Source organism: Protobothrops mucrosquamatus, unplaced genomic scaffold (assembly GCF_001527695.2).
Source record: "Protobothrops mucrosquamatus isolate PMUCROS unplaced genomic scaffold, P.Mucros_1.0 scaffold47, whole genome shotgun sequence".
NCBI lineage: Eukaryota > Metazoa > Chordata > Lepidosauria > Squamata > Viperidae > Protobothrops > Protobothrops mucrosquamatus.
Window position 1 is genome coordinate 1,608,472 of NW_015386429.1, and position 23,990 is coordinate 1,632,461.

General features: G+C 37.2%; 1 protein-coding gene across 1 annotated transcript in view; it reads right to left on the reverse strand.

The window, feature by feature from the left end:
- Nucleotides 1-1,155: 1,155 nt before the first annotated feature.
- NEK10 (NIMA related kinase 10) overlaps nt 1,156-23,990 on the reverse strand; it is a 113,143-nt gene continuing 90,308 nt past the window's right edge. Inside the window, exons 34-38 of the mRNA XM_015811692.1 lie at nt 15,566-15,676; nt 14,448-14,556; nt 5,012-5,061; nt 4,873-4,928; nt 1,156-3,360 (exon numbers count right to left, since the gene is read on the reverse strand). Coding sequence (XP_015667178.1) covers nt 3,312-3,360; nt 4,873-4,928; nt 5,012-5,061; nt 14,448-14,556; nt 15,566-15,676 — 375 coding nt within the window. The 3' untranslated portion in view covers nt 1,156-3,311. The remainder of the gene's footprint in view (nt 3,361-4,872; nt 4,929-5,011; nt 5,062-14,447; nt 14,557-15,565; nt 15,677-23,990) is intronic.

Genomic DNA, 23,990 nt, shown 5'->3' on the forward strand with positions numbered 1-23,990 from the left:
TTTTGCTAAGTTATTGATTTCCAGGTCTAGCCTCTTTATTTTAATATTGACCAAGTAAAAGCTTCTGGAATTTTCATATACATGCTTTTGTTTCCAAAATCTAGCATTCAGTTATACAGTGGACTTGTGATCACTTTCTCTCATATGAGATGTATTAAAGTAATGGACATAGCTATCAATATACTTGCCACCTGTGTGTGAATAGAAGTTGAAGATCCATAACTGATTATGTGCCATCAAGTTGTTGTTAATTTTTCACAACCCCATAGATCTTCTCCATGATGATCGAGCCTTAATCTGATCTTAAATTCTTTCAATAATGCCTTCATCAGCACTGAAACTAAATGTATTTTTCCTCCCATCTTTCACAATATTAGAGCCTTCTCCAAAGAGCAAAGTCTTCACATAATCTGTCCAAAGTAGGATAATTTGAACTGGCCATTTGTGCCTTGAGTAAGAACTCTGGGATGATTTGTTTGATGATCCATTTATTGTGGGGTTTTTTGGTTTTTTTGGTTGTCCATGATATTCTCAAGAATCCTCTTCAACACCAACATTTAAAGTGTCAATATTCTTCCTATCTTGCTTCTTCAAAATCCATCATTTATTTCTATAGAGTGTTACAGAGAATATCATGGCTCGCATAATTCTGATCTTTTGTAGTACACTATAAGTAGGAACCCCAATAAAGCAGAATTATAGACTGCCAGTAATTGTAAGCCATATTTCAAAATCTTCTGCTAGATGAGTAGCCTTGTATAGTATGCATGCTTGCCCATATATCCTATTCAGTTTGTTTTTTCAACTTCAATATTAACTTATAGAGATTATCTGTATTTGGCATCAATTGTTTAGATGGACCACATCCTGTTCTTAAAAAATTTAAGAATACTGAATGATTTTTAGGGATAAAGATTGGGATGGACTGGAGAAGGAGGAGTAAATAATAAATAATGGAACTATTCTTATAAAACCATCATGAACCAAAGTTGTGGCCATATTTACCCACACTTGCATGATGTGGGCTTCTGTCTCCAGACTCTCTCTTGTTTGGAAGAGCTAAATATCCTGTTTAGCAATGACAAGTCTTTTTGTAGCCAGACTGCTGGTAATGCAAGTAGGATGAAGTTTTAATAAAATAAGAAGAGTTGAATTGTGAGGGAAGACAAGAAGTATGGGAATCATACTTTTTGAAAGCAACATCTGCATATGTGTTATGTAGAGTCCTCTTCTGACTGCTGGGATCAGTTGTAGAGATGGATGTTCTGCCAAAGGCTCCAGACTAGACTATTCTTTCAAACATCACTGGATTTATTTATTGACAGAGTTGTCTCACTATTGCAAAAGCAGCATTTGAGAAGGCTGATAAATTATAAAAGGGGGGAGGTAAATCAAACAATTAAAAAAACCAATAGCAGAACAATACAATAAAAAGAAAGAATCCAAGAGTAGCAAAACAATATGCAAAGGATAGAAATGCTCCATTTCATTTGCTGAGGGTTTAGTTTAGTCCAACTGTACTAGTTACTATTATTTCTATGAAATTTTGTTGTCTATCGATATCCATCAGAAGTAATACAGTTTCCACATGAAATTTCTTGAACAAAATTGTTGTGTAAATTATTTGCCACCATGAACCATGCAGCTGCTTGGTTCTATTGATTTTATTGTGGTGAACAAGCAAAATGCAGAGGAGGTCCATAGCTCCTAAAACACACTGTACATACATTTAGGAACCTGGCCAATCTCTGAGTCATGCAGTCCTACTAAAATTTCAGTATATGTGTCTTCCTCACCAACTTTATCACCTAAATGCAGAAAACACTGCTGAAATTTTACTGACTTCTGAAAGTGACAAATGGCAATGCTAGATAATATTTTTGCTATGTGGCATTTTGTTTCAGTTTTCTTATTTTGATTTCAAATGTTCTTTTTGGTTTATCTCAAATCCATGATATCATTTGTAGCAGACTAAATATGTTAGATAGGCAAATCTGAACATACTTTTTTCCTAGATCTCCCTCCATGTCTCCCTCAACTAAATATGGTATGCTACATTAAGTAATATGCCTCCTAGTAATTTAAATTACTGTAAGTGTGTAACTTTGAAAATATTGTTAACATACATATACATTATATTATATGTAAATCAACAGTGTGACTACCAACAGATACAGTTAATAGAATGGATTTCCTTTTCTCTCTCAATCCCCTAACACAATATTCGATGTTGCCCTTCACCTTACATGGCCAAAGATTGAAGCCTATATTAAAACATGCTGTCACTTTAAAAAGTCAATGGAATTTTGAAATATTACATCCAATCTATAAAATTTACATCATCACTGTAGATAACCATATGTTTACTCAATATTTACTAAACTGAAAAGATTTAGTAAAACTGAAAAAATGCTAAAAGAAAAGAAATGTCCAGATAACAATGATGTATTACAAGCATTTTTCAGAAAGACTTTCAATTTTTCAAAAGTGCAATGTCTACTACATATCTAATTAGCAATAACAATTAATTAGATTATTTATTTAATATAAATATATCTGTACATGTTTTTGTGTAGCTTTACATCTATATCTAGATGACATTGATATTTACCTATTTATAGAACCTAAGCATGTTCCATGCTCTAATCTTTGGATTTAACAAATGTTAGACGTTGTGAAAATTGTAAATACTGTCTAATATATCATATTCACAGCATAAATCCCAACTAACTCAAGTAATTAAAGCAATATTTTGAATGCTCTTTTCTGATTCCCAACCTATTTTTTATTCTTAGCTATACTTTGTCCTCTTTGCTTACACATTCTGAATTGCTGTATGCCCAAAATATATTCTATTATAAAAAAATAGAGTCTCTAATATTAGGAAATCTGTAAAAACTAAGGTTTCTAATAAACCTGACTCTCTAATATTAGGAAATCTGTAAAAACTAAGATTTCTAATAAACCTGAGTATTCAAGAAGCCATTCCAAAAATCAAGAACGGGCTAAAGAGCAGTGCATTGTCACCTTAATGGAAGTACTTGGAAGAATGTTTACATTTTGTACAAATCATATCTTGACACCAAAACTATATTGCTTATACCTACTGCCAGAGATATGTACTACAGTTCTTCTACTTGGTTGATTCTCTGTAAGCTATGCAGAAGATTTGAATGATTTCTCTTTCCTGTGTGTTTCTTTTTGTCGTGTTTTATGCAGTGTTTTCCTTTAGCAGTCAGAAAATAACAGCTAAAGTCAAGACATTTAGACCTTATTACAAAATCTGCCAATGTAATCAGAATTCTAGGTGCTCATCTTCTGGCTGGATGATTTCTTGCTCCCCATGGATAGTATTGATACCTAAAAAGATTTAAGAGCTGTAATTATTTGTTTAATGGAATAAAACAAAATTAATAGCATTTTTATTTTGAGTCAGATTAAATCTCGTGCTACCAAACTGGAATATACAAAAGATGAATCAACATGGATGGGTAGGTTATGATCTTCTCATCTGAGATATAGCACTGTCTAGCTTGCTGAAAATTAGTAGAAAGTATAGAATTAGTAGAAAGCATAGACAAAGTGATTTTGCAAGGCATTCAACAATTTATTTTGGTTAGAGTGTTCAATATGCAACAACTTTTTCTAAACAAAATCTTAAGAATTAGACATCCAAGGATGCTTTTTCTACCCCAGAAGTGTGAGCACATATTCAGCTTTATTATGTAAAATGACAATTTGATTATTAAACATTCTGTTCTTTATATTTTAGTTTCATTGATTGGGGAGCTAATTCTAGTATATCAATTCCAAGCAGATTATCTCATGCGTAGCCCCTTCAGTTAAAAAGTTAAGATTCTGATCTTTGAGAGATTCTGCCAAGAATAATTCACAATTTCAGGTTAACTGGATCAGTGGTCTTGATTCTGTATCTAGAGTTTTGATCATTCACTGAGACTCATTTTAATATGGTTGATTAATAAGATTCTCTGATTAACTTCTAGTGTACTCCAATCCTAATGGGAAGTCAGAAGTTGCAGTAGTTATCAGGGATGGGTGGAGAAGAGTAGCACTTGCTGAAATCAGAATAACAGATTCATGACAGATTTTTCCAAATAGTTTTGTTTTATATCCTTTTGCTTTCTTATGCTGGTTTTATTTGTGCAAACGCTTTCAAATGTGCTAACTAGGTTAGTGTATATTCTTATCAGAAAGTTTTGTTTTTGTTTAAAAAGACTTTTTACTGAAAAAAATCCTTTTACTGATTTTATTTTTAAAAATCCAAAAATTTCCTTTATGGGGAGAGAAGAAATGAGAGGAAATTACAGTGAAGTATTGGGCTATTTTCCTGTGGAAATATAATCCAAATCTTACATATTAGTTGTACCTATCACTTACCTACATTCAATTAAATGATGCATTCTATTAAGCTTAATAAGGGGGTGCAATGGCTCAGTGGTTAAAGATGCTGAGCTTGTTAGCTGGAGAGCTGATAGCTCAAGTTCGACACGCAAGTTCTGCACAACAGGAGTGAGCTCCTGTTGCTTTCCCCAGCTCCTGCCCACCTAATAGTTTAAAAGCATGTAAATGCAAAGTAGATTAATAGGTACCACTTTGATGGGAAGGTAACAGTGATCCATGTGCTTTATAGCATATAGTTGTGTGGACCATATGACCACGGAAATTATTTTCAGACAATGCTGGCTCCCTTAGCCAAGAAAGGGAGCCAAGCACTGTGCCCTAGAGTTGGACATGACTGATAGGAAAATCTTTACCTTGTTAAGCTTAATATGACGTCATTAGAAAAAGAATTAATGCTTATATTCAATAACTTCAACTAACTTTAACATTTCCTTTTGAAATGAAACTCACCTGCTTGAGGTAAAATTGTAATATCCACATTCCTCCAGAACCTCTTCAATTACAGTCTAAAAAATGAAGTATACTAAGTTTTATTATAAGTTTTCAAAAGACCTAAAAATTGTTCACAATTCCAAAAATAAAGTCTAACCTGCATTTGTTCATATGTCATTCCTTCATCCTCAAAAGTTCCCAGAAGACCTATAAGTAATTAAATGAGGTAAAGTTGGATAATTTAACAGATAATTATATAAATTTATATAAAAAGAACATTTTTTCAACAAAAAAGCTTGTTTAAAATAGAACATTATGGAATAATGTAGAAATAATAATAAAATATTGGGTGTTACAAACTGAGCTATTTTTAGATATAGATCTTCTCTGTGATTAAGAGATCCAAATGTATGTTTATTTCAAAAGTACTAATTTAGAAGTTTTGAATTCTTTCTTTCGTTTTAATTAATTGCCATTCTTGTTATTAGAACAGTTGTATGTCTTCTCCCAAGGTGGTTGTTTGATCTTTTTGTAGTGACAAAAGTGTTAAAAATAAAAATATTAGTTTAATCCTTATATTCACTAGCTTGAGGAGGTATGATGGAGTAAAGATAGCTACATCAGAAAACAGCCTGTTGGAAGAATAGTAGATTAAAGATAGCTCTGCAAAGAGCAGAGATGACAAGCATAGCAAAGAACAAAGAGATGGCAAGTAGGCCATCCACAAGTTTTCCCGGTAGTTGCTCCTTTAAAGAGAATGCAAGGCAGCAGTCTCTTGTAGGTTTAGAGCCTGGAAGATGAGGGAGTAGCATCTTACTCAAACCAAAAGCCACAAAGATATTGCTCGAGTAGGAGATCCTATACCATTTAAGATAGATGTTGTCCATTTTCTTTTTGAAAGCCTCCAGTGATGGAACACTCACAATTTCTGAATGCAAGCTATTCCATTGGTTGACTGCTCTCTCCATTAGGAAATTTCTCCTTAATTCTAGGTTGTTTCTCTCATTGGTTAGTTTCCATCCATTGTTTTTTAGTTTGACCCTCATGTCTTTGTAGGAGCCTCTCAAATATTGGAACCTTGCTATCATGTCTCCCCTAGTCCTTCTTTGCATTAGACTGTGGGAAGAATCCAGAGAAAGAAATATTTTGGGAAATATTAAAAAGGCAGAATATATTTCCCCAAAGGATCTTAAAGGCAGAAACCAACCACCTCCCCACAAGTCACTCTGCCCCAAACAGAAACCAGGTCTGCAGAAATGCAGATGTGATAATCTTGTCAGAAAGATTAGAGCCAGGAAGCTAGGATTAGAAAGACAAAGATCCCTAGAATCAACAATCCCTCACACCAAAAATCCAATAGTCATCAGCCACAGCCACAGGGAAGCAGGATATGACCTTTGGGACATAATAGGATTAACCCACCACCATCAGAATACCAGAAGGCACACTCAGACTCAGGTCAAAGTTCATGCCACAGGAACAACTCCAAACAAAAGCTCAAGAAGGTATAAAAACCCACCACTCCCTACAATATGTGGTCAGCTTTCCCAGAGCATCTTTCTGTCTGGCTCTCCTCTTCAATAAACTACAACCTTCTTTCTAAAGCAGTTTCCATTTTGATTATTCCCAGCTTGGACTGGACCCTGATGAAGTCATTTTTCTTTCAACAAGACTGTAACTATTCTTTGAATGTTTTAGCCTCCAGCCCTGTAATCATTCTTATTGCTCTTCTCTGCAATCTTTCTAGAATCTCAACATCTTTTGATATTGTGGTAAACAGAACTGGATACAGTATTCCAAGAGAGGTCTTACTAAGGCGTTGTAAAGGGGTACTAGAACTTCATGTCCTTAAAGCATCCTAAAAACCAGGTTTAAAAGGTGCATTTTAACACTGCTCTAAAAGGTAAGAGAATGGGGAGTCAATCATACTGTTTTGAAATGAGAGCATCTCACAAGAAAACAATGCAGGAGAAAACTCTTTGCTCTTTCAAGGCTCATCATTCTAAAAGTCCCTTAGAATGTCACTGTTCAGGACTCTTGCAAACAAAAGTCAACATGATACTTGACCACAGAAAAGAACTATAAATAAGACAGGCCTTTCTGCTATTTTTGTTATCTCCCACAAGTGGAATAAAATGCTCTGTCTTTAAATTCTTTCAGCACATTTAATTATATATAGGGCTATGAAAATCTTTAATACAAAAGCAAAATGCATAGAACCTTTCAAAATTGTAAACTATCCAGACTTGCTGCAGTGTCAATGAGATGGGCAGCATAAAAATTAAATAAATAAAAATTATGTTAACTAACTTTAACAGATTCATAATAGTGTTTGTTTTCTGATCTTTCCAACTATGATCCTTCTCTGTTCTTGATGTTTGAAAGTGTTCCTCATAACATTATGCATTTAATTGTTATTCTTGTTGCTAAGTTCTATACTTTTACCTACTCATTCTGTATTTTTCCATAAATGCTCCAGGTTGAACACTGCAGAAATTGCTTTTCAATTTTTTCTGTTGCAATTTTTGCTCTGCTTGTCCAACATTTTTGTTCATATTAAACTTCTCTTGCTCCATCCCAACATTTATTTAAGCTTCTTAACATCCTATCTGATTATATTACTGTTATTTTCATGTTTATATCACTTTGATTATTATTATTATTATTAGAAACAATAGTAGTAATAACAATAATAACAACAACAACAATAATAATAATAATAATGTTGGAAGGGATCTTGAAGGTCATCTAGTCCAACCCCCTGCCCAGGCAGGAAACCCTATACTATTTTGGACAAATGGCTGTCCAATCTCTTCTTAAAAACTTCCAGTGTTGGAGCATTCACCGCTTCTGGAGGCAGGTTGTTCTACTGGTTAATTGTTCTAACTGTCAGGGAGTTTCTCCTTAGTTCTAGGTTGCTTCTCTCCTTGATTAGTTTTCATCCGTTGCTTCTTGTCCTGCCTTTAGGCGCTTTGGAGAATAGCTTACTCCCTCTTCTTTGTGGCAGCCCCTGAGATATTGGAACACTGCTATCATGTCACCCCTCATCCTTCTCTTCATTAAACTAGGCATACCCAATTCTAGCAACCTTTCCTTATATGTTTTAGCCTCTAGTCCCCTAATCATCTTTGTTGATCTTCTCTGTACTCTTTCTAGAGTCTCAACACCTTTTTTACATCGTGGTGACCAAAAATGGATGCAGTATTCCAAGAGTGGCCTTACAAAGGCATTGTAAAGTGATATTAATACTTCATGTAATCTTGATTCTATCCCTCTGTTAATGCAGTCTAGCACTGTGTTGGCTTTTTTGGCAGCTGCAGCACACTGCTGGCTCATATTTAAGTGATTGTCCACTAGGACTCCGAGATTCCTCTCACATTTACTACTATTGAGCAAGGTACCACCTATATTATACCTGTACATTTGGTTTTTCTTGCTTAAATGTAGAACCTTACTTTTTCACCATTGAATTTCATTTTGTTAGATAGCGCCCAATGCTCAAGTCTATCCAGATCCTTTTGTATCTTAAGCCTATCTTCTGGAGTGTTGGTTATTCCTGCCAGCTTGGTGTCATCTGCAAATTTGATGAGTTCCCCATCTATCCCCTCATCCAAATCTTGATGAAGATGTTGAAGAGCACTGGGCCTAGAACAGAGCCCTGGGACACCCCACTACACACTTCCCTCCATGTAGATGCGGTTCCATTGAGGACCACACGCTGAGTACAGCCGGTCAGCCAGCTACGGATGCATCTGATGGTGATGCTGTGTAACCCACATTTTTCTATCTTCTCAAGTAGTAGGTTGTGATCTACTTTATCAAATGCCTTACTGAAGCCCAAGTAAATTATATCCACAGCATTCCTCTGATCCACTAATTTTGTCACTTGGTCAAAGAATGCAATAAGATTTGTCTGGCATGATCTGTTTTTAACAAACCCATGTTGGCTTTTCATAATGACTTTGTTTGCCTCTAGGTGTTCGCTGATTCGTTGTTTGATTATCTTTTCCAAAATCTTCCTAGGTATTGAGGTCAGACTGATAGGTCTGTAGTTTCCTAGATCTATTTTTTTCCCTTTTTTGAAGATGGGAACTACATCAGCTCTTTTCCAGTCCTCTGGTAGTTCCCCAGTGCTCCAGGATCTTTGAAAAATATACTTCAGTGGTTCTGAGATCACATCTGCCAGTTTCTTGAGAATCTTGGGGTGTTTTTGATAGGTTGGACTGTTTTTTCTCTTTGTGTAAAGACAGATTCAAAAAACGAGTTAAATAGTTCTGCTTTCTCCCTGTTGCTTGTCACCTTCTTTCCCCCACTAATGGACCTATCATTTCCTTAACTTTTTTCTTGTTTTTTACATGTTGAAAGAAGATTTTTTTTTTTGTTATTTTTGACTTTGGTCGCAAGCCTTAGCTTTTTGAGCCTTAGCTTTCCTCACTTCATCTTTGCAGGCTCGGGCTATTTGCTGATATTCTGCCTTAGTTATGTGCCCCTCTTTCCACTTTTTATACTTGTCCTTTTTGTCTTTCAATTTATCAGAGAGTTCTTTATGCAGCCATGCTGGTTTCTTTTGAGAGCTGTTATTTTTCTTGTTTGTTGGTATTGTGCTAGACTGGGCTTTTATTATCTCACTTCTTGGAAAATTAGCCTAATACTAAGCTCTCAAACATATTACAACATGAGAAATTTTATTTTGTCCTCTTGGGGGGGGGGGAACGGATCCACTGCATCAAGAAATCAAATAACTGCTTTCCTCTTGACATATGGCTTATTGAGAATAAAAAGATAGTCTACTTGCTATGTATTTTTATTATATTTGTTTCCTGAACAAATTACATAGCTTAATTACATATAAGCATGTATTTACCTTGGGTAAATTCCATGTTTTTCCAATAATATTTCTTATTTAATATTTGATATTCTGGGGGAAGATTAAAACAAATCATGTCTGAAAGCTGGAAGTATGTTGCCAATAAGGATATAATTTGAAAAGGTGGCTTGATTTGTTGCAATATAGCTCCTACATTTTTTAAAGTTTAAGATAAGTTACATGCTTCCCTCTTTTTTCAAACTACTTAAGATAGAGATAGTGATTAGCTTGAGCCTTTTACAAATGAGCGGCCCTTTGAAATTGGGTCCTGATCCAAGACTCTTTCTCCATACCTATAGTTCAAAACAATGAAGAGAAATATAAGTGGGATGATTTGGAAAGCAACTGTACTGTGACTGTTCTACGTATGAGTGATATTGTGTCTGTTCTATGCATGAGTGATATTGTGACTGTTCTATGTATGAGTGATATTGTTCTCTAGTCTATAGATATAGGATTTCACAGATGAGTGGGAATTTGAAACTGAGTCCTGATCCAAAGCTCTAACTCCGTAGCTATAGTTCAAAGCAATTAAAAGAAATACAAGCTGGGATGCTTTGAGAAGGAATTGTGCAAAAAATGACTGTTTTTCTCTATGTATAAAAGTGACTGTTGATCTCTAGTGTATAAAAATAGAATTTTATGATGTTTATGTTTGTATTGTTATTATTGGTGATTTACTGGCAACACATGTATGATGCCCTATAATATAATTCCCACTATGATATATATAAGAGGAAATACATTATGTATAAAATAAAGCAATAAAATGTTTAATCAAACGCAATATGAAATATGAGCAAAAACCTTCTCGGACTTCTTAAATGAATACATACAGTAAAGGTTAATCCTAGCACCATACCACACTGTATTCAGAGATGGAGTTGCTGCTGAGGCAACCCCAGAAAATGTCACACTGAACAGTGAGGTGTTTTTTTCCTCCATGCCAACAAAACAAAGTCACACTTGGAATACTATATCCAGTTTTGGTCACCATGATGTAAAAAAGATGTTAAGATTCTAGAAAGAATGCAGAGAAGAGCAACAAAAAGATCGGGACTGGAGGCTAAAACATATAAAGAACAGTTGCTGGAATTGGGTAATGAAAAGAAGGACTAGGGGTGACATGATAGTAGTGTTCCAATATCTCAGGGGTTGCCACAAAGATGTTGAGACTCTAGAAAGAGTACAGTAAACAGCAACAAAGATGATTAGGGGACTGGAGGCTAAAACATATAAGGAACGATTGCTGGAATTGGGTATGTCTAGTTTAATGAAGAGAAGGACGAGGGGGGACATGATAGCAGTGTTCCAATATCTCAGGGGCTGCCACAAAGAAGAGGGAGTCAAGCTATTTTCCAAGGCGCCTGAAGGCAGGACAAGAAGCAACGGGTGGAAACTGACCAAAGAGAGAAGCAACCTAGAACTAAGGAGAAATTTCCTGACAGTTAGAACAATTAATCAGTGGAACAATCTTCCTTCAGAAGTTGTGAATGCTCCAGCACCAGACATTTTTAAGAAGAGACTGGACAGCGATTTGTCTGAAATGGTATAGGGTTTCCTGCCTGAGCAGGGGGTTGGACTAGAAGACCTCCAAGGTCCCTTCCAACTCTGTTTTTCTATTCTGTTCTATTCTAGTCACATCTGACCCTGCTGCCAAAGCCAGCTCCGTAGATTTGAATAGGAGTAACTAAGAATGACCATGATAACTCCCAGGTACTTGCCTGAAAAGAGAAATCTAGATGATTTCAACTCTCGGTAAGTGCAGCCAGAGGGTTGAGTGTGCATCTTATCTTGCAGCTGTTTATACTGTTAGGCAATCTCTTTTTTTAATATCACCTTTTGAAGCTTAATTGTTAATAGCGTGGCTGAATGTTTATTTGCTTATCCCTTTTGCTTTATTACAAATGTAAACTTTCATCATCTTATTTCAGAGCTTTCAAGTACTTTCCCTTTTGCCACAAGGAAATCGACAGCATGAGGGGGTTTTGTTTTCTTGTTTTGCTTTCTTTTTGCAGTGAAAGTTATTTGATCTGATTTATACCAGATTTTTTACTCTAGAGATTTTGTATTTTACTCATTTTTCTAAAAGAATTCATTGCTTCATTTTATTTTTGTATATATTATCTTTTTATTTTAAAGGGGGATGGGAATTCCCCCTCTTTTTTTACTCTCTGCTGTAAAAATCTTTGTCTTAGCTTCTTCTGTTAATTTGTAATGGAACTTCTACCCTTTTTGTCCTTAAAAAAGAATTGTTTACATTCTGTTGTGAATGCTTGGTTATAAGAGGCATTCAAATTATATTAAGCCCAAAGCAAGAATAAATTAAGGACTTTGAATATTATATACTTTATACATTAATCAAGGAGAGAAGCAACCTAGAACTAAGCAGAAATTTCCTGACAGAATAATTAATCAGTGTAATGACTTGCCTCCAGAAGTTGTGAATGCTCCAACACTGGAAGTTTTTAAGAAGAGGTTGGACAACCATTTGTCTGAAATGGTACAGAGTTTCCTGCCTGAGCAGGGGGTTGGACTAGAAGACCTCCAAGGTACCTTCCAACTCTGTTATTCTGTTATATGTTCTACAATGCCCCCAAAAGGAGATATAAAAGAGAGATGGGACTCAGATGAATTTAACATTTTTTCTTGGAAATTTCTTCTTGGAAATTTTTGAAAAAAAGATGTTTGCCAACTTACAAGTTTTAAATGAAAAATTAGATAAAAGGTTTGCGAATTTATCACAATTCCAAATCATCCTAAAGAAAACATCTAGATACAAACAACCGTAGTTAAATCAGCCATGCAACTAGATCAAGGATGTCAAACTCAATTACATTGAGGGCCGCATCAGCATTGTGGTTGCCCTTGGGGGGGGGCGGGTGAGTGTGGCCAGGGTGGGTGCGCCCTACTGGGTGGGCGTGAATGGAGTAGGTGTGGCCTACTGGGTGGGCATGGCCAGCTCTAGATTATTCGCGTCAAGGGTGCCTGTGGGGGCCTGGGCAGGAATGGGACAGATCTAAGGGTCTCTGGCAGAAGGGCGTGGGACCAGGGCAAATGCCAAGGCATAGTACACTGGAGGAGCCTCACTGTTCCTCTCAGGCCATGTGGGGGGGCTGATGGTGGTGCGGGCTGCCCGGAGCCCTGGGCAGCAGAGGTCAAACACCCAGCCTGGCCCTCGAGCATCTGCAGCACCAAGCCCAGCTCCTTCCCTAAGGGAGTGCTCAGCTGCACTTACCTCTTCCTCAAGACTGCTGCTGCTATGCTTGCTCTCCTTAGCCAGGTTGCTCATGATGGGTACGAGGCAAAGTCAGAGGGAGGCCCATTCTCTCTCCATGGGAAAAGACCCGGCTTTGTATCCAAAGCTTCCTTAGCAATAGGATGGGAGACCCCCAGGATAGGCCAGGAGGAGGGGGCAAGGGGATGGTGAAAGGGCAGCAGGGCAGGACTAAGGCAGGACTTCCCTCAGACCCTCCCTATCCTTCTTTCCTTCTTTCCTTCCTAAGTACAGAGTGGTAGGAAAATATTTGAGATGATGGAGAGAGAAAAACAGGCAAGAAACACAGCTGGTGAGGTGTTACCCTTCATGAGGAATGAAGAAATGCACCATCGCCTGGAAGTTGCCAGCAAATGGCCCTCACCTACTTCACATATCTGGCTTGGTGGGCTCTGGGGGAGGGGATGCCATGAGCAACGTGAGAGTCAACGTTACCTGTGCAATACCACCCAGCCTGCCTGGTCTTGGCAGGCAGCAGGGCGCTCTCCTCATAGCACCGAAAGGTTGAGCCAGGCGGTGCAAAGCTCGCCAGCTTTGCACCTTGCTGCCTGCTGAAACTGGGCGGGCTGGGGGCTAGGTAGCATTGCACTTCTCATCAGATTCGCACCACCCGGCTCAGCCTCTCAGCACTGTGAGGAGAGCGCCCCGCTGCCTGCCGAAACCCCTCTCCCGGAGCCCATCAAGCCGGATATGTGAAGTAGGCAAAGGCCATTTGCTGGCAACTTCCAGGTGATAGTGCATTTCTTCATTCCTCACAAAGGGTGACACCTCCCCAGCATGCACCTAGGGAGCTGGGCCGATGCAGCAGGGGCTGGTTCCTTACTGTTTCCAGACGGCCTTGTGGAGCTAAGACTGAATGTGTTTCAGCATAGATGGCCACCACAAAATTGTACATTGACTCCCGGCTGGCCTGGGCCAGGACCAAGGCAGCGGAGCCGTTCCCTCACTGTTTCCAGGATGGCTTCGCAGGCCACATGAAACCACTTCGCGGGCTGCATCTGGCCCCCGGGCCTTGTGTTTGACATGTCTGAACTAGATGGATTGGAATTCATGATTAATAGATTTGAAAGAGGAGTTTGCTAGAGGAGGCTGAAGAGGATATTAATGAATAGGACTTTCTTAGGGAAGTTCATAAATTCAGTGGAATAGAACCATCATGTGTAACTAGAAGATAGCTGTCAATATACATGGTGAACGCACATAGTTAATGTGCTTTATTTTCAAATTAGATTATTCAAAATGGGATATTACTACCAGATCTTTGATGATTATGATCAACCAAGTACACTGCAGTTGCTATATAAAGGATAGAAAAAAATACTGATTTGGTCCACAGAAGAGACTTGAACCCCTGTTGGTCTAAATGAGCTTTTATTAATAATTATTCATGTTTGCTGGATATTATCAACATAAATAACTACAAAGCAATGTGGTTTTTGCTAGACTTACCAGGTCTGTCATCTAGGACTAAAGTACTGCCACTTGAAGAGTGAAGCAACAAATGACAATCTGACGTCAAAAAATTAGGCTCAATCAACTCTGGGGAACCTTGAAGTATCTAAAAAAAAGATCAAATGCGAATGAAAACTCTATTTTCTTCATTTCATAAATGTTTTACCAGGAAATAATTAGCACTGGAGATCTGTTCTAAAATGGAAATCAAGTTGAACACACATAATAGACATGATATGGTTTAACTCCAAGCCTAAGACAATTCTGCTGAATGACCCACAACATAAGCTTCATGCTAGATTAGTGGAATGGTTGTTCTTCCATCTGATTTAGGAAGAGTGACCTTTATGAGGTTTTAACAAGGGCCACAAATATCCTGCTCATTTAATAAAACTGTAAATTCTCCTTTGCACAGATCCTTGAACAAGCATGGTATCCTATCACTGAAAAGCAACAGCTTTTCTAATAAAGCAGAATCCAAAGATTCTGGAATTCACACCTGCCTTAGAATAGATTGCCAGAGAATGGGGTTCAGGACTGAGTTCAAATGTTTAATGAGCAAAATGGTAAATATAAAATAATGCCTATTTTACATAGAGAGATTCTTTATTCCATTTTGTTTTAAACTCTCTATTAGCTTTTTAGCATCAATTTATATTTAAAAATGTATTTTCTTCTGATATCAGTAGTGTTACAAGGTCTAGCCACAGAAAGGCAAACACTCTTGAGTCCAGGAGAAGTTTCCCTATCTCTTTCCACTTTATAAAGATACAGGCAGATTTTTTTCTGTAAAACAATTTTTTTGCTGAATAATATGGAGAGATAAGGATTTAGAAACAGACTCCAAACTTTAAAATGGCTTATCTCATAAAACAGTAATTAAGTCCTGTTTAAGCATCATACTAAATGTTTGTTATAACTACATATAAATTAAAGTTCAGACATTCTTTAAATAATAATTTGAGTCCCCACTTATTCTGAATAAAACATGAAGAGTTTTAAATGCTGAACATCTTAAACTTTGAAAATGCTTCAATTCCTCTGAATATAAGGCCCATATTTCAAATAATGAAAAAAAATCCATAATTGTGGAAGTGTCCTTTTGAATACTATACCTTTTTAATCTCAGATTTCAAATTACATGGATTACTCTGCTGACTGAATAAAGATTTCTTGAATCTCTCGACAATTCTTCTTTTCAAATTGCAATGCAGAGTTGGTGGCAGCTGTTTGAAAATGCAGAAAACATTTGTCATAGCACTTTATACTTTTGTATGTTAACAAAAACAGCATAATTAACCAATCTAAACTAGCAAAGCAACAAGAAAAATAGCGAGTAATTTTTATAGTTGGAAAATATATTTTATACTATTTAACATGTATTTACCTTCCTATTACTTCTAATTTATTAAGTACCTTGGACCATTCGAAGCATTTCATATACATAAGGTCACTAATCCCATGAACTATTGCAAGTTATGTATCTTAGTATCACTGCCCCTATTTCTTCATGATTGTCTAATAGAGCAACAGTAAAACTGTGGACTTTCAGGCAGCTATAAAATGTATGAAGTACAAAAGTACTTTCAAATGCAAAATATCCAATGTACAAACTGATACAAGAAATTATAACTCTCTGATAATAGAATTCTTTAAAATAGAATTCTTTATTGGCCAAGTGTGGTTGGACACACAAGGAATTTGTTTCTGGTGCATAAGCTCTCAGTGTACATACAAGTAATAGTGGTAATCATGATCATATACAACCTGAAAATACATTCATCATAAATCGTGAAATACAGCACTTCATCATAAATCATAAAATGTAACACTTAGTGATAGTCATAGAGTACTAGCTAAGCAAACAACATAAATCATACTAGGCTACAAAAAAAAAAGAAAATTGTAAGATACAAGCAGCAAGTTTTAGTCATAAGAAGATAAGGATAGGTAATAGGAAAGATAAGGAGTATCATAGTAATACAGCTTTACTAGTATTTTGACATTGTTGTAGGAATTAGTTGTTAAGCAGAGTGATGGCATGAAGAAAAAAACTGTCCTTATGTCTAGTCATTCTGGTGTGCAATGCCCTGTAGCATTGTCTTGACGGAAGAAATTGAAATAGTTTATGTACAGGATGTGAGGGGTCTGTGGATATTTTCACAGCTCTTTCTTGCTCGTGCAGTATACAGGTCTTCAATGAAAGGCAGGCTGGTAGTAATTGTTTTTTCTGCAGTTCTAACTATTCATTGAGGTCTGTGTCTGTCTTGTTTGGTTGCAGTTCTAAACCAGACAGTTATAGAGGTGCAAATGACAGACTCATTAATTCCTTTGTAGAACTATATCAGCAGCTCCTTAGGCAGCCTGAGCTTTCTGAGTTGGCGCAGAAAGAACATTCTTTGTTGTGCTTTTTTATTACATTTTTTATGTTAGGTATCCATTTTAAATCTTGAGATATTATAGAACCCAGAAACTTGAAGGTCTCTACTGTTGATACTATATTGTCTAGTATTGTAAGAGGTTGTAGAATAGTAGGGTTTCTCCTAAAGTCTAGTGTCATTTCTACAGTTTTGAATGTGTTCAAGATTGTTCCGGACACACCACAAGGCTAGTTGTTCAACCTCCCATCTGTATGCCGATTTGTTGTTGTCTCGAATGAGGCCAATCATTGTTGTATCATCTGCAAACTTCAGTACTTTAACAGGGGGATCTTTTGAGATGCAGTCATTGGTATGTAGAGAGAAGTGGAAAGAGCACACAGCCCTGGTGGGGCCCTGTGCTAATTGTATAGGTATCTGATGTGATTTTGCCTAGCTTCACTTGCTGCTTCCTGCCTGATAGAAAGCTTATGATCCACTTACAGGTGTGGTCAGGCACGGCTAGCTGATTTAGTTTAGTGAGAAGAATATCTGGAATGATAGGATTGAATGCCGAACTGAAATCTACAAAAAGGACCCTTGCATAGGTCTTTGGAGATTCAAGATGTTGTAGAATATAGTGCAGAGCCATATTAACAGCATCATCTGCTGATCTATTTGCTCAGTAGGCAAATTGCAAGGGATCTGTGATGATTTTCAGGTGGGCTAGCACTAACCTTTCAAAGGTTTTCATAACTACGGATGTCAGAGCAACCGGTCTGTAGTCATTTGGTTCTTTGATGGAGGATTTCTTTGGCACTGGGATGATAGTAGAGCATTTGAAGCAAGAAGGAATATAGCACATCTCTAGTGATTTATTAAAGATTTGGGTGAAGATGGGGCCAATTGATCAGCACAAGTTTTCAAGCAAGAAGGGGTTATCTTGTCTGGGCCTGGTGCTTTTCCAGGCTTTTGTTTGTGAAATAGACCTTGCACATCATTTTCTATGATCACCAGAGGTGGGGGACCCAAGGGGATGGGGTCAGTTGTAGGAGGTATAGCTGTTCTTGGTGTATCTGAGATGGGGATGGTGCAGATAGGTGACAGTACTTTCCTCTCAAATCTATAGTAAAACACATTCAGGTCATCTGCCAGTTGTCAATTTCCTTCAGCATGGAGAGAAGGTTTGTTGTAGCCGGTGATATTTTTAAGAGTTTTCCACATATTTGCTGGATCATTTGCTGAGAACTGATCCCTTAGTTTTTCAGAGTAGTTTCTTTTTTCTGCTGTGATCTCCCTTGTTAATATATTTCTGGCCTGATTGTACAGCATTCTATCTTTTTTCCTGTAGGCTTCCTCTTCGGTATGATGTAGTTGCTTGAGTTTAGCTGTGAACCAAGGCTTATTGTTACTGTATATTCGCAAGTTACTGGTTGGTACACATAGGTCTTCACAAAAGCTAAAGTATGATGCTACAGTATCTGTGAGTTCATCCAAGTCTGCAGAGGTATCTTTGAAAACTTTCCAATCAGTGCAGTCAAAGCAAGCCTGTAGTTTTAGCTTTGCCTCCTCAATCCAAGACTTCACTGATTTAGTTGTTGGTTTTGTAGTTTTCAGCCCTTGTCTATAAACAGATACAAGGTGAATCATACAATGATCAGAGTGTCCCACAGCTGCTCGTGGTAAAGACCGATAAGCATCTTTTAGTGTTGTGTAGCAGTGGTCTAATGTATTCTTTCCTCTAGTGAGACAGTTGACATGCTGAAAATATTTTGGTAGCTCTTGGCTTAAGTTAGCATTGTTGAAATCACCTAGCACAATGAGGAGTGAATCAGGATGTTTTTCTTCAGCCCATATAATCTGGTCAGCTAGAGTTCCTAATGCATTGTTTACAAAAGCTTGTGGCGAAACGTACACAGCAATTAGTAGGAATGAGGAAAACTCACGTGGAGAATAAAATGGTTTAGTGAATCATATGTAGTGCTAAATAAAAGTGACAGCCCACAAAAATGGAACAAATTATACTGTCTTGCACATTTTGCTTTCTGAAAGACATAGTTTTCCTTTGTTCATAAAAATTTCCCCTTCTTTTCTTAGACCTCTGTATCCTCATTCAAGTATCTTTCTAATCAACAGCAAATCAATTTAACCCTTTCAGAATAAATTCCAACTGAAACAGGTATCTGTAATAATATGTTAAAGCATTCTTTCTGTCTCTTAGCAGATCTGGGTTTGAACACTGGCTAGTATGGATGTGCACGCTCTTTTTCAAGGGCAATGTGTATAGAGCAGAACAAGGGGCCCAACTAGTTATTTCTAGATAAACAGTACCAGCTATTCTTTCTATTCCTTTTTTTTCCAAACCAGCACACTTACCCATAGCAAACCAACCTCTCCAACTTCAGTTCCACTGGATAAGGCTTGCTATCTTATTAGGAAAAACTATTAGTTTTTTGTATGAGTGTCTATGATGACTGATTGCACTGATATTCACTAAATACATGTACTACTATTTCTTTTTCAGTTTTTTTTAAAAAGCTTTATGGATAACTTAAACTATATACCCATACTATAAAACTTCACTGAACAAGCCTTATTTTTGTATAGCTTTTCCAGAGCCCATAACACACTAATACCCCTTGATCATGGTCATATTCTGACTTGATGGAACAATCTGCGGAGAGGCAGAATGAGTCAGATACAGGAGAGATTGCCTAGAAAAATCGCTTGACGTTTTCTCCACACCTTCTCATAGAGTGGAGAGATTGGAGCAAAGGTATTACAAGAGAATAAACAAGCATACAAGGGGGAATAAATACACCAAGATGTTTGCTTAGCACAGTTGCAGCTGATGGCACAAGCATATTGCTCTCTGTATTTCCCATTGTGTGCCTGCTTACTGTTTTGTAATGCCTTCCTCTCCAATCTCTCTGCTTTGCAAAGGAGAAAAAAAAGAAAATCATCAGGTCAGACACAGAACACCTCCCTTCGACCAGTCCGCTCCCACAGAGAGGGCCTCCTTAGGGTGCCGTCGGCCAAACAATGCCGGCTGGCGATCCCCAGGGGGAGAGCCTTCTCTGTGGCAGCTCCTGCCCTCTGGAATGACCTACCCCCCGACCTACGTACAGTTGCGGACCTGCGCCTTTTTCGTCGAGCCCTGAAGGCCCATCTATTCCGTGCGGCCGACCTGGCGTAGTTTGATTATGTTTTAGTGGGGGTTTTGTATGGGATATTTTTAGAGCAGGCCTGTTATTTAATTTGATTTTAGACAGAAATTTGTGTATATTTATTGTGGTTTTTATTATCGCCTGTTCACCGCCCTGAGTCCCGTAAGGGAGATAGGGCGGTATATAAATTCAATAAATAAATAAAATATGTACTAACAGTAATGGTGGTCACATGATTGAGGAACATCACTGTTGTAACTCTCAATAGTTGCTGAACGAGGCATTTGTGAGGACTACATGTATATCAACATATTTTTAAAGTCGCTCTTCAACAGATTAATTGAACAATTTAATATTTAATACCAAGATAGCTTCCTGCTGTAGAATATCGTGTTTCCCCGAAAATAAGACCGGGTCTTTTTTTTTTTTTTTTGCCTCCAAAAGAGGCATCAGGTCTTATTTTTGGGGGATGTCTTACTCACCTCTGACACCGACAGCCCCACCCAGCCGGTCCACTTCTTCTGGGGCCGAAGGAGCAGTTTCATTCTGTGACTGCATTCTGGCCTGCATTTTGCAGTCAGGCCTTTCCAGGATGCCTCTGCAGCCAAGTACCGAGCAATGGATTCAATCTATAGCTCAGTCCTTGGCTGCATAGGTCTTGCAGAAAGGCCTGTGACTGAGATATGCAGGCCTGGTTGCAGAAGACGCTACAGAAGGAGAGGCCTGGCTGCCTGGTAAGTGGGTGTGGGGTGTGTGGAACAGATCCACATCCCTACCCCTGCCCTAGCTTGATTTTTAAGTGTGTGCCTTGCCCCAAAACTAGGGCTTATTTGGGGGGTAAGGCTTATATTAGGCCCACCCATCCCCAAAATCAAGCTACGACTTATTTTCAGGGTAGGGCTTACTTCTGGGGAAACACGGTAATAACGGACTCTAAGATTATGTGAAATTAAAAGAAGGAAAAAGCCAGTCCATGTTCCTTTCAATTAAAATAAATATCCCCACATAAATGATTGCCCTAAATTCAAGGAAGCTAGGGCTAACACTAATAGATTTGAGCTGCAAAATCTGAACAATCATTAGATGGCAGCAAAGATTTCTTTGCTGCTGATTAGTGATCATTTACGTTTCTGAAGGCAACAATGTTGTTCTGAATTACATAGTTCCACGTGTCTGAACTATTCTCAGACTGTTTGGGTTCTGGATTGCTTGGGCCCCAATTAGGCACTTTTTTGGATTTTGTTTTTTCTACATTATAGCTATCCCAGAATAAGGGTGACACAAATTCTGGAATATAATATAAACACACACATTTTTTAGTTTTATTTTATGAAGTAAAATTCTTCATAATTCTTATTGCTTGAAAAGAAGGCTATAAAACATCCAGTATGATGTTTGAATCTCATCATAGAAAAAAGACAGGTTACTAATGAGTATATTAATAACAGTGCTTTTAAGTTTCTCAGTCTAAAACTCAATTAATTTTTAATAGTTGTTTTTCCCCTCCACAATCTGCATATATACTACAGCTTCTGGAAATAGAAACCCTTTATTTGTTTATATTATCAGACAAAATGGTGTACATTCATATTTTGTCATAGTCATGTTAAACCATTAGAGTAACTTCCTTAGCTTAGATATAGCTTCATCATTTTTTTAAAAAAATATGTATGAGAATTGGAAACTCCAGAGGATCCTGGAGGAAATGGATGATCTGGACCCTTTTCAGTTAGGTTTCAGGCCAAGATATGGGACTAAAACTGCTTTGGTCACATTCATGGATGATCTCTGGCAGTAGCAGGATGGAAGTGGTGCATCCATCCTTGCTCTTCTTGACCTCTGTGGCTTTCAATATCATCAACCATGGTATCATTTTGGACTCACTTATGAGACCTCAGTCTTGCATGGAGAGTCCAAATGAGCATGCAGTCATGGAGTTAGTTAATACCATGAAAGACCTCCCTTTGCCTTTGTCAACCATTTTTTACCAGAGTTAATTATTCTTGCCTCTTTAAAATGTCATCATCATCACACTGAGCACATTGGGCTACAAGCATAGCCCACAATTTTCAGTCCGCAGCTACAGACTCTGCATCCTTCCATTTAAGATGAATGTTTTTCAGATCTTCCTGAAATGTTTGGCACATAAATGTTTATAATCTTTTAAAAAATTAACTTTAAAGTTTTAACTTTAACATTTAAATTTGTATATACTGTTTTATATTTCAGTGTTTTACTGTATACTTCCCAGAGTCCCTCTTTGATTTAGAAATGTGAAAAATAAAGTATTTATAAGAGTAATTTTGTGTTTCAATGCATGTTTTTAAAGAGTCCATTCCCCTTTTCTATTATGCCTACACAAAGAAAGCGCAACAATTCCCCAGTAAACTGATTTGAAACATGTTTGTCTCATGTGCATAAAAAGAACTTTTAGATGTGTTTATAATGTGGAGTCCTTGGCATAATACAGGAAATAACTGCTTCATAGTTATGCTAACTAGTTTCATATATAGTAAGGATAAGAAGATTTAATTAGATGTAATTTATGGAGAGATTCTTGTTGCTGTATTTTGCTTTGGGTTACAAGCTGCTTCCTTTAACAATTGCTCAAGGTTATTTATCGAATACTGAACATACAACATGCAAAAGCATAATGTAGTGGCAAAAAGAGTTTCCTTTTTCATATAGGGACATTTCAGAGTAAATAAAGGGCTCAGGAGATTGGTTCCCTCTGAATGAAATTGAGTAAAGTTGTCTCAGCGACTGGATTTTAATTCCTGCTCTGTTTTCAAGATTTAGATGAGTGGAAATAAGGTAAGAGGTTTACATAATTGTTTTTTAAAAAGCTTACATGATTTCTCTCAAGGTCTGAATGAAACCTGTTGCCATGGAGACAGAATGGAGAAAGGATGTTAGAAGTCCAGAAATGACAGTGAGAACTCTTCTCTTATGCACTCCAGCTTAGCTTGCCAAAGAAGGTCCAGAACTGATTGCTATGCTTATCAGAAAGTCTATAGAAAAGGATATGAGGAAGTATTTGAAGACTCTGGCAACTGGCCAACAATCTTTTGTAATTCCATGTTATCATATTAAAGCCAACTAAGAAGTGCAAAAACCTTATTTCAATCAATTTCACTGAAACCACATATGTAATAAATAGTGATCAATAGGTGTGTTTATTTCAGAACTCTCTAAAGAAATCTGCCTATACTGGGAATAAAAAAAGACTAATTGCTTTCCTTTCATTTAAATGTAGAATCCAAGACTGCAAAAGAATTCCAACATTTTTTCCTTGAAACTTACATTGATACACTCCTGTTCAATCATATCCATCTACAAAGTTGGCAGATGTTTTTCCTAACCCTCAGTCCAAAATCCTTCAGTGGAGCTTTGTGTCAGACATTAGCCTGAAGACCAAATGCAAAACTGAGCACTCAGCAGTTTTTGCTTTTATTTAAGTGAGAAAAAATCAGGATAATGAAGAACACACAATCTTCATTATAGCAATAGTGCAGAGATTGTAGGAAAAGGCTACAATTCTGCATAATGGATGGTTAAATCTAATTCTATTATTGGAAATAGCAACGACTGGAAAAATAGGTCTCATTTGAGTGCTGGGGGAAAATAATATTTTAAAAGTAAGGATTATATAAGAATTTGTGTACATATTTTCAGAAATTTAATGCACTGCTTCAATGGTTTATTTGAGGAAATCCTTTTATTTTTCACTCATGAAATTTCACTAATCAAAGAATAAGATTTTCATTTCTCAGATTCAAACTTATGCCAAGAAATAACAATAGCACTTAACAATAGCACTTAGACTTATATACCGCTTCATAGTGTCTTGCAGCCCTCTCTAAGCGGTTTACAGAGTCAGCATATTGCCCCCAACAATATGGGTCTTCATTTTATTGACCTCAGAAGGATGGAAGGCCGATGAGGATTGAAGGAATTGAACTCTTGACAATGTGAGCAATGTTAGCCTGCAATACTGCATTCTAACCACTGCACCA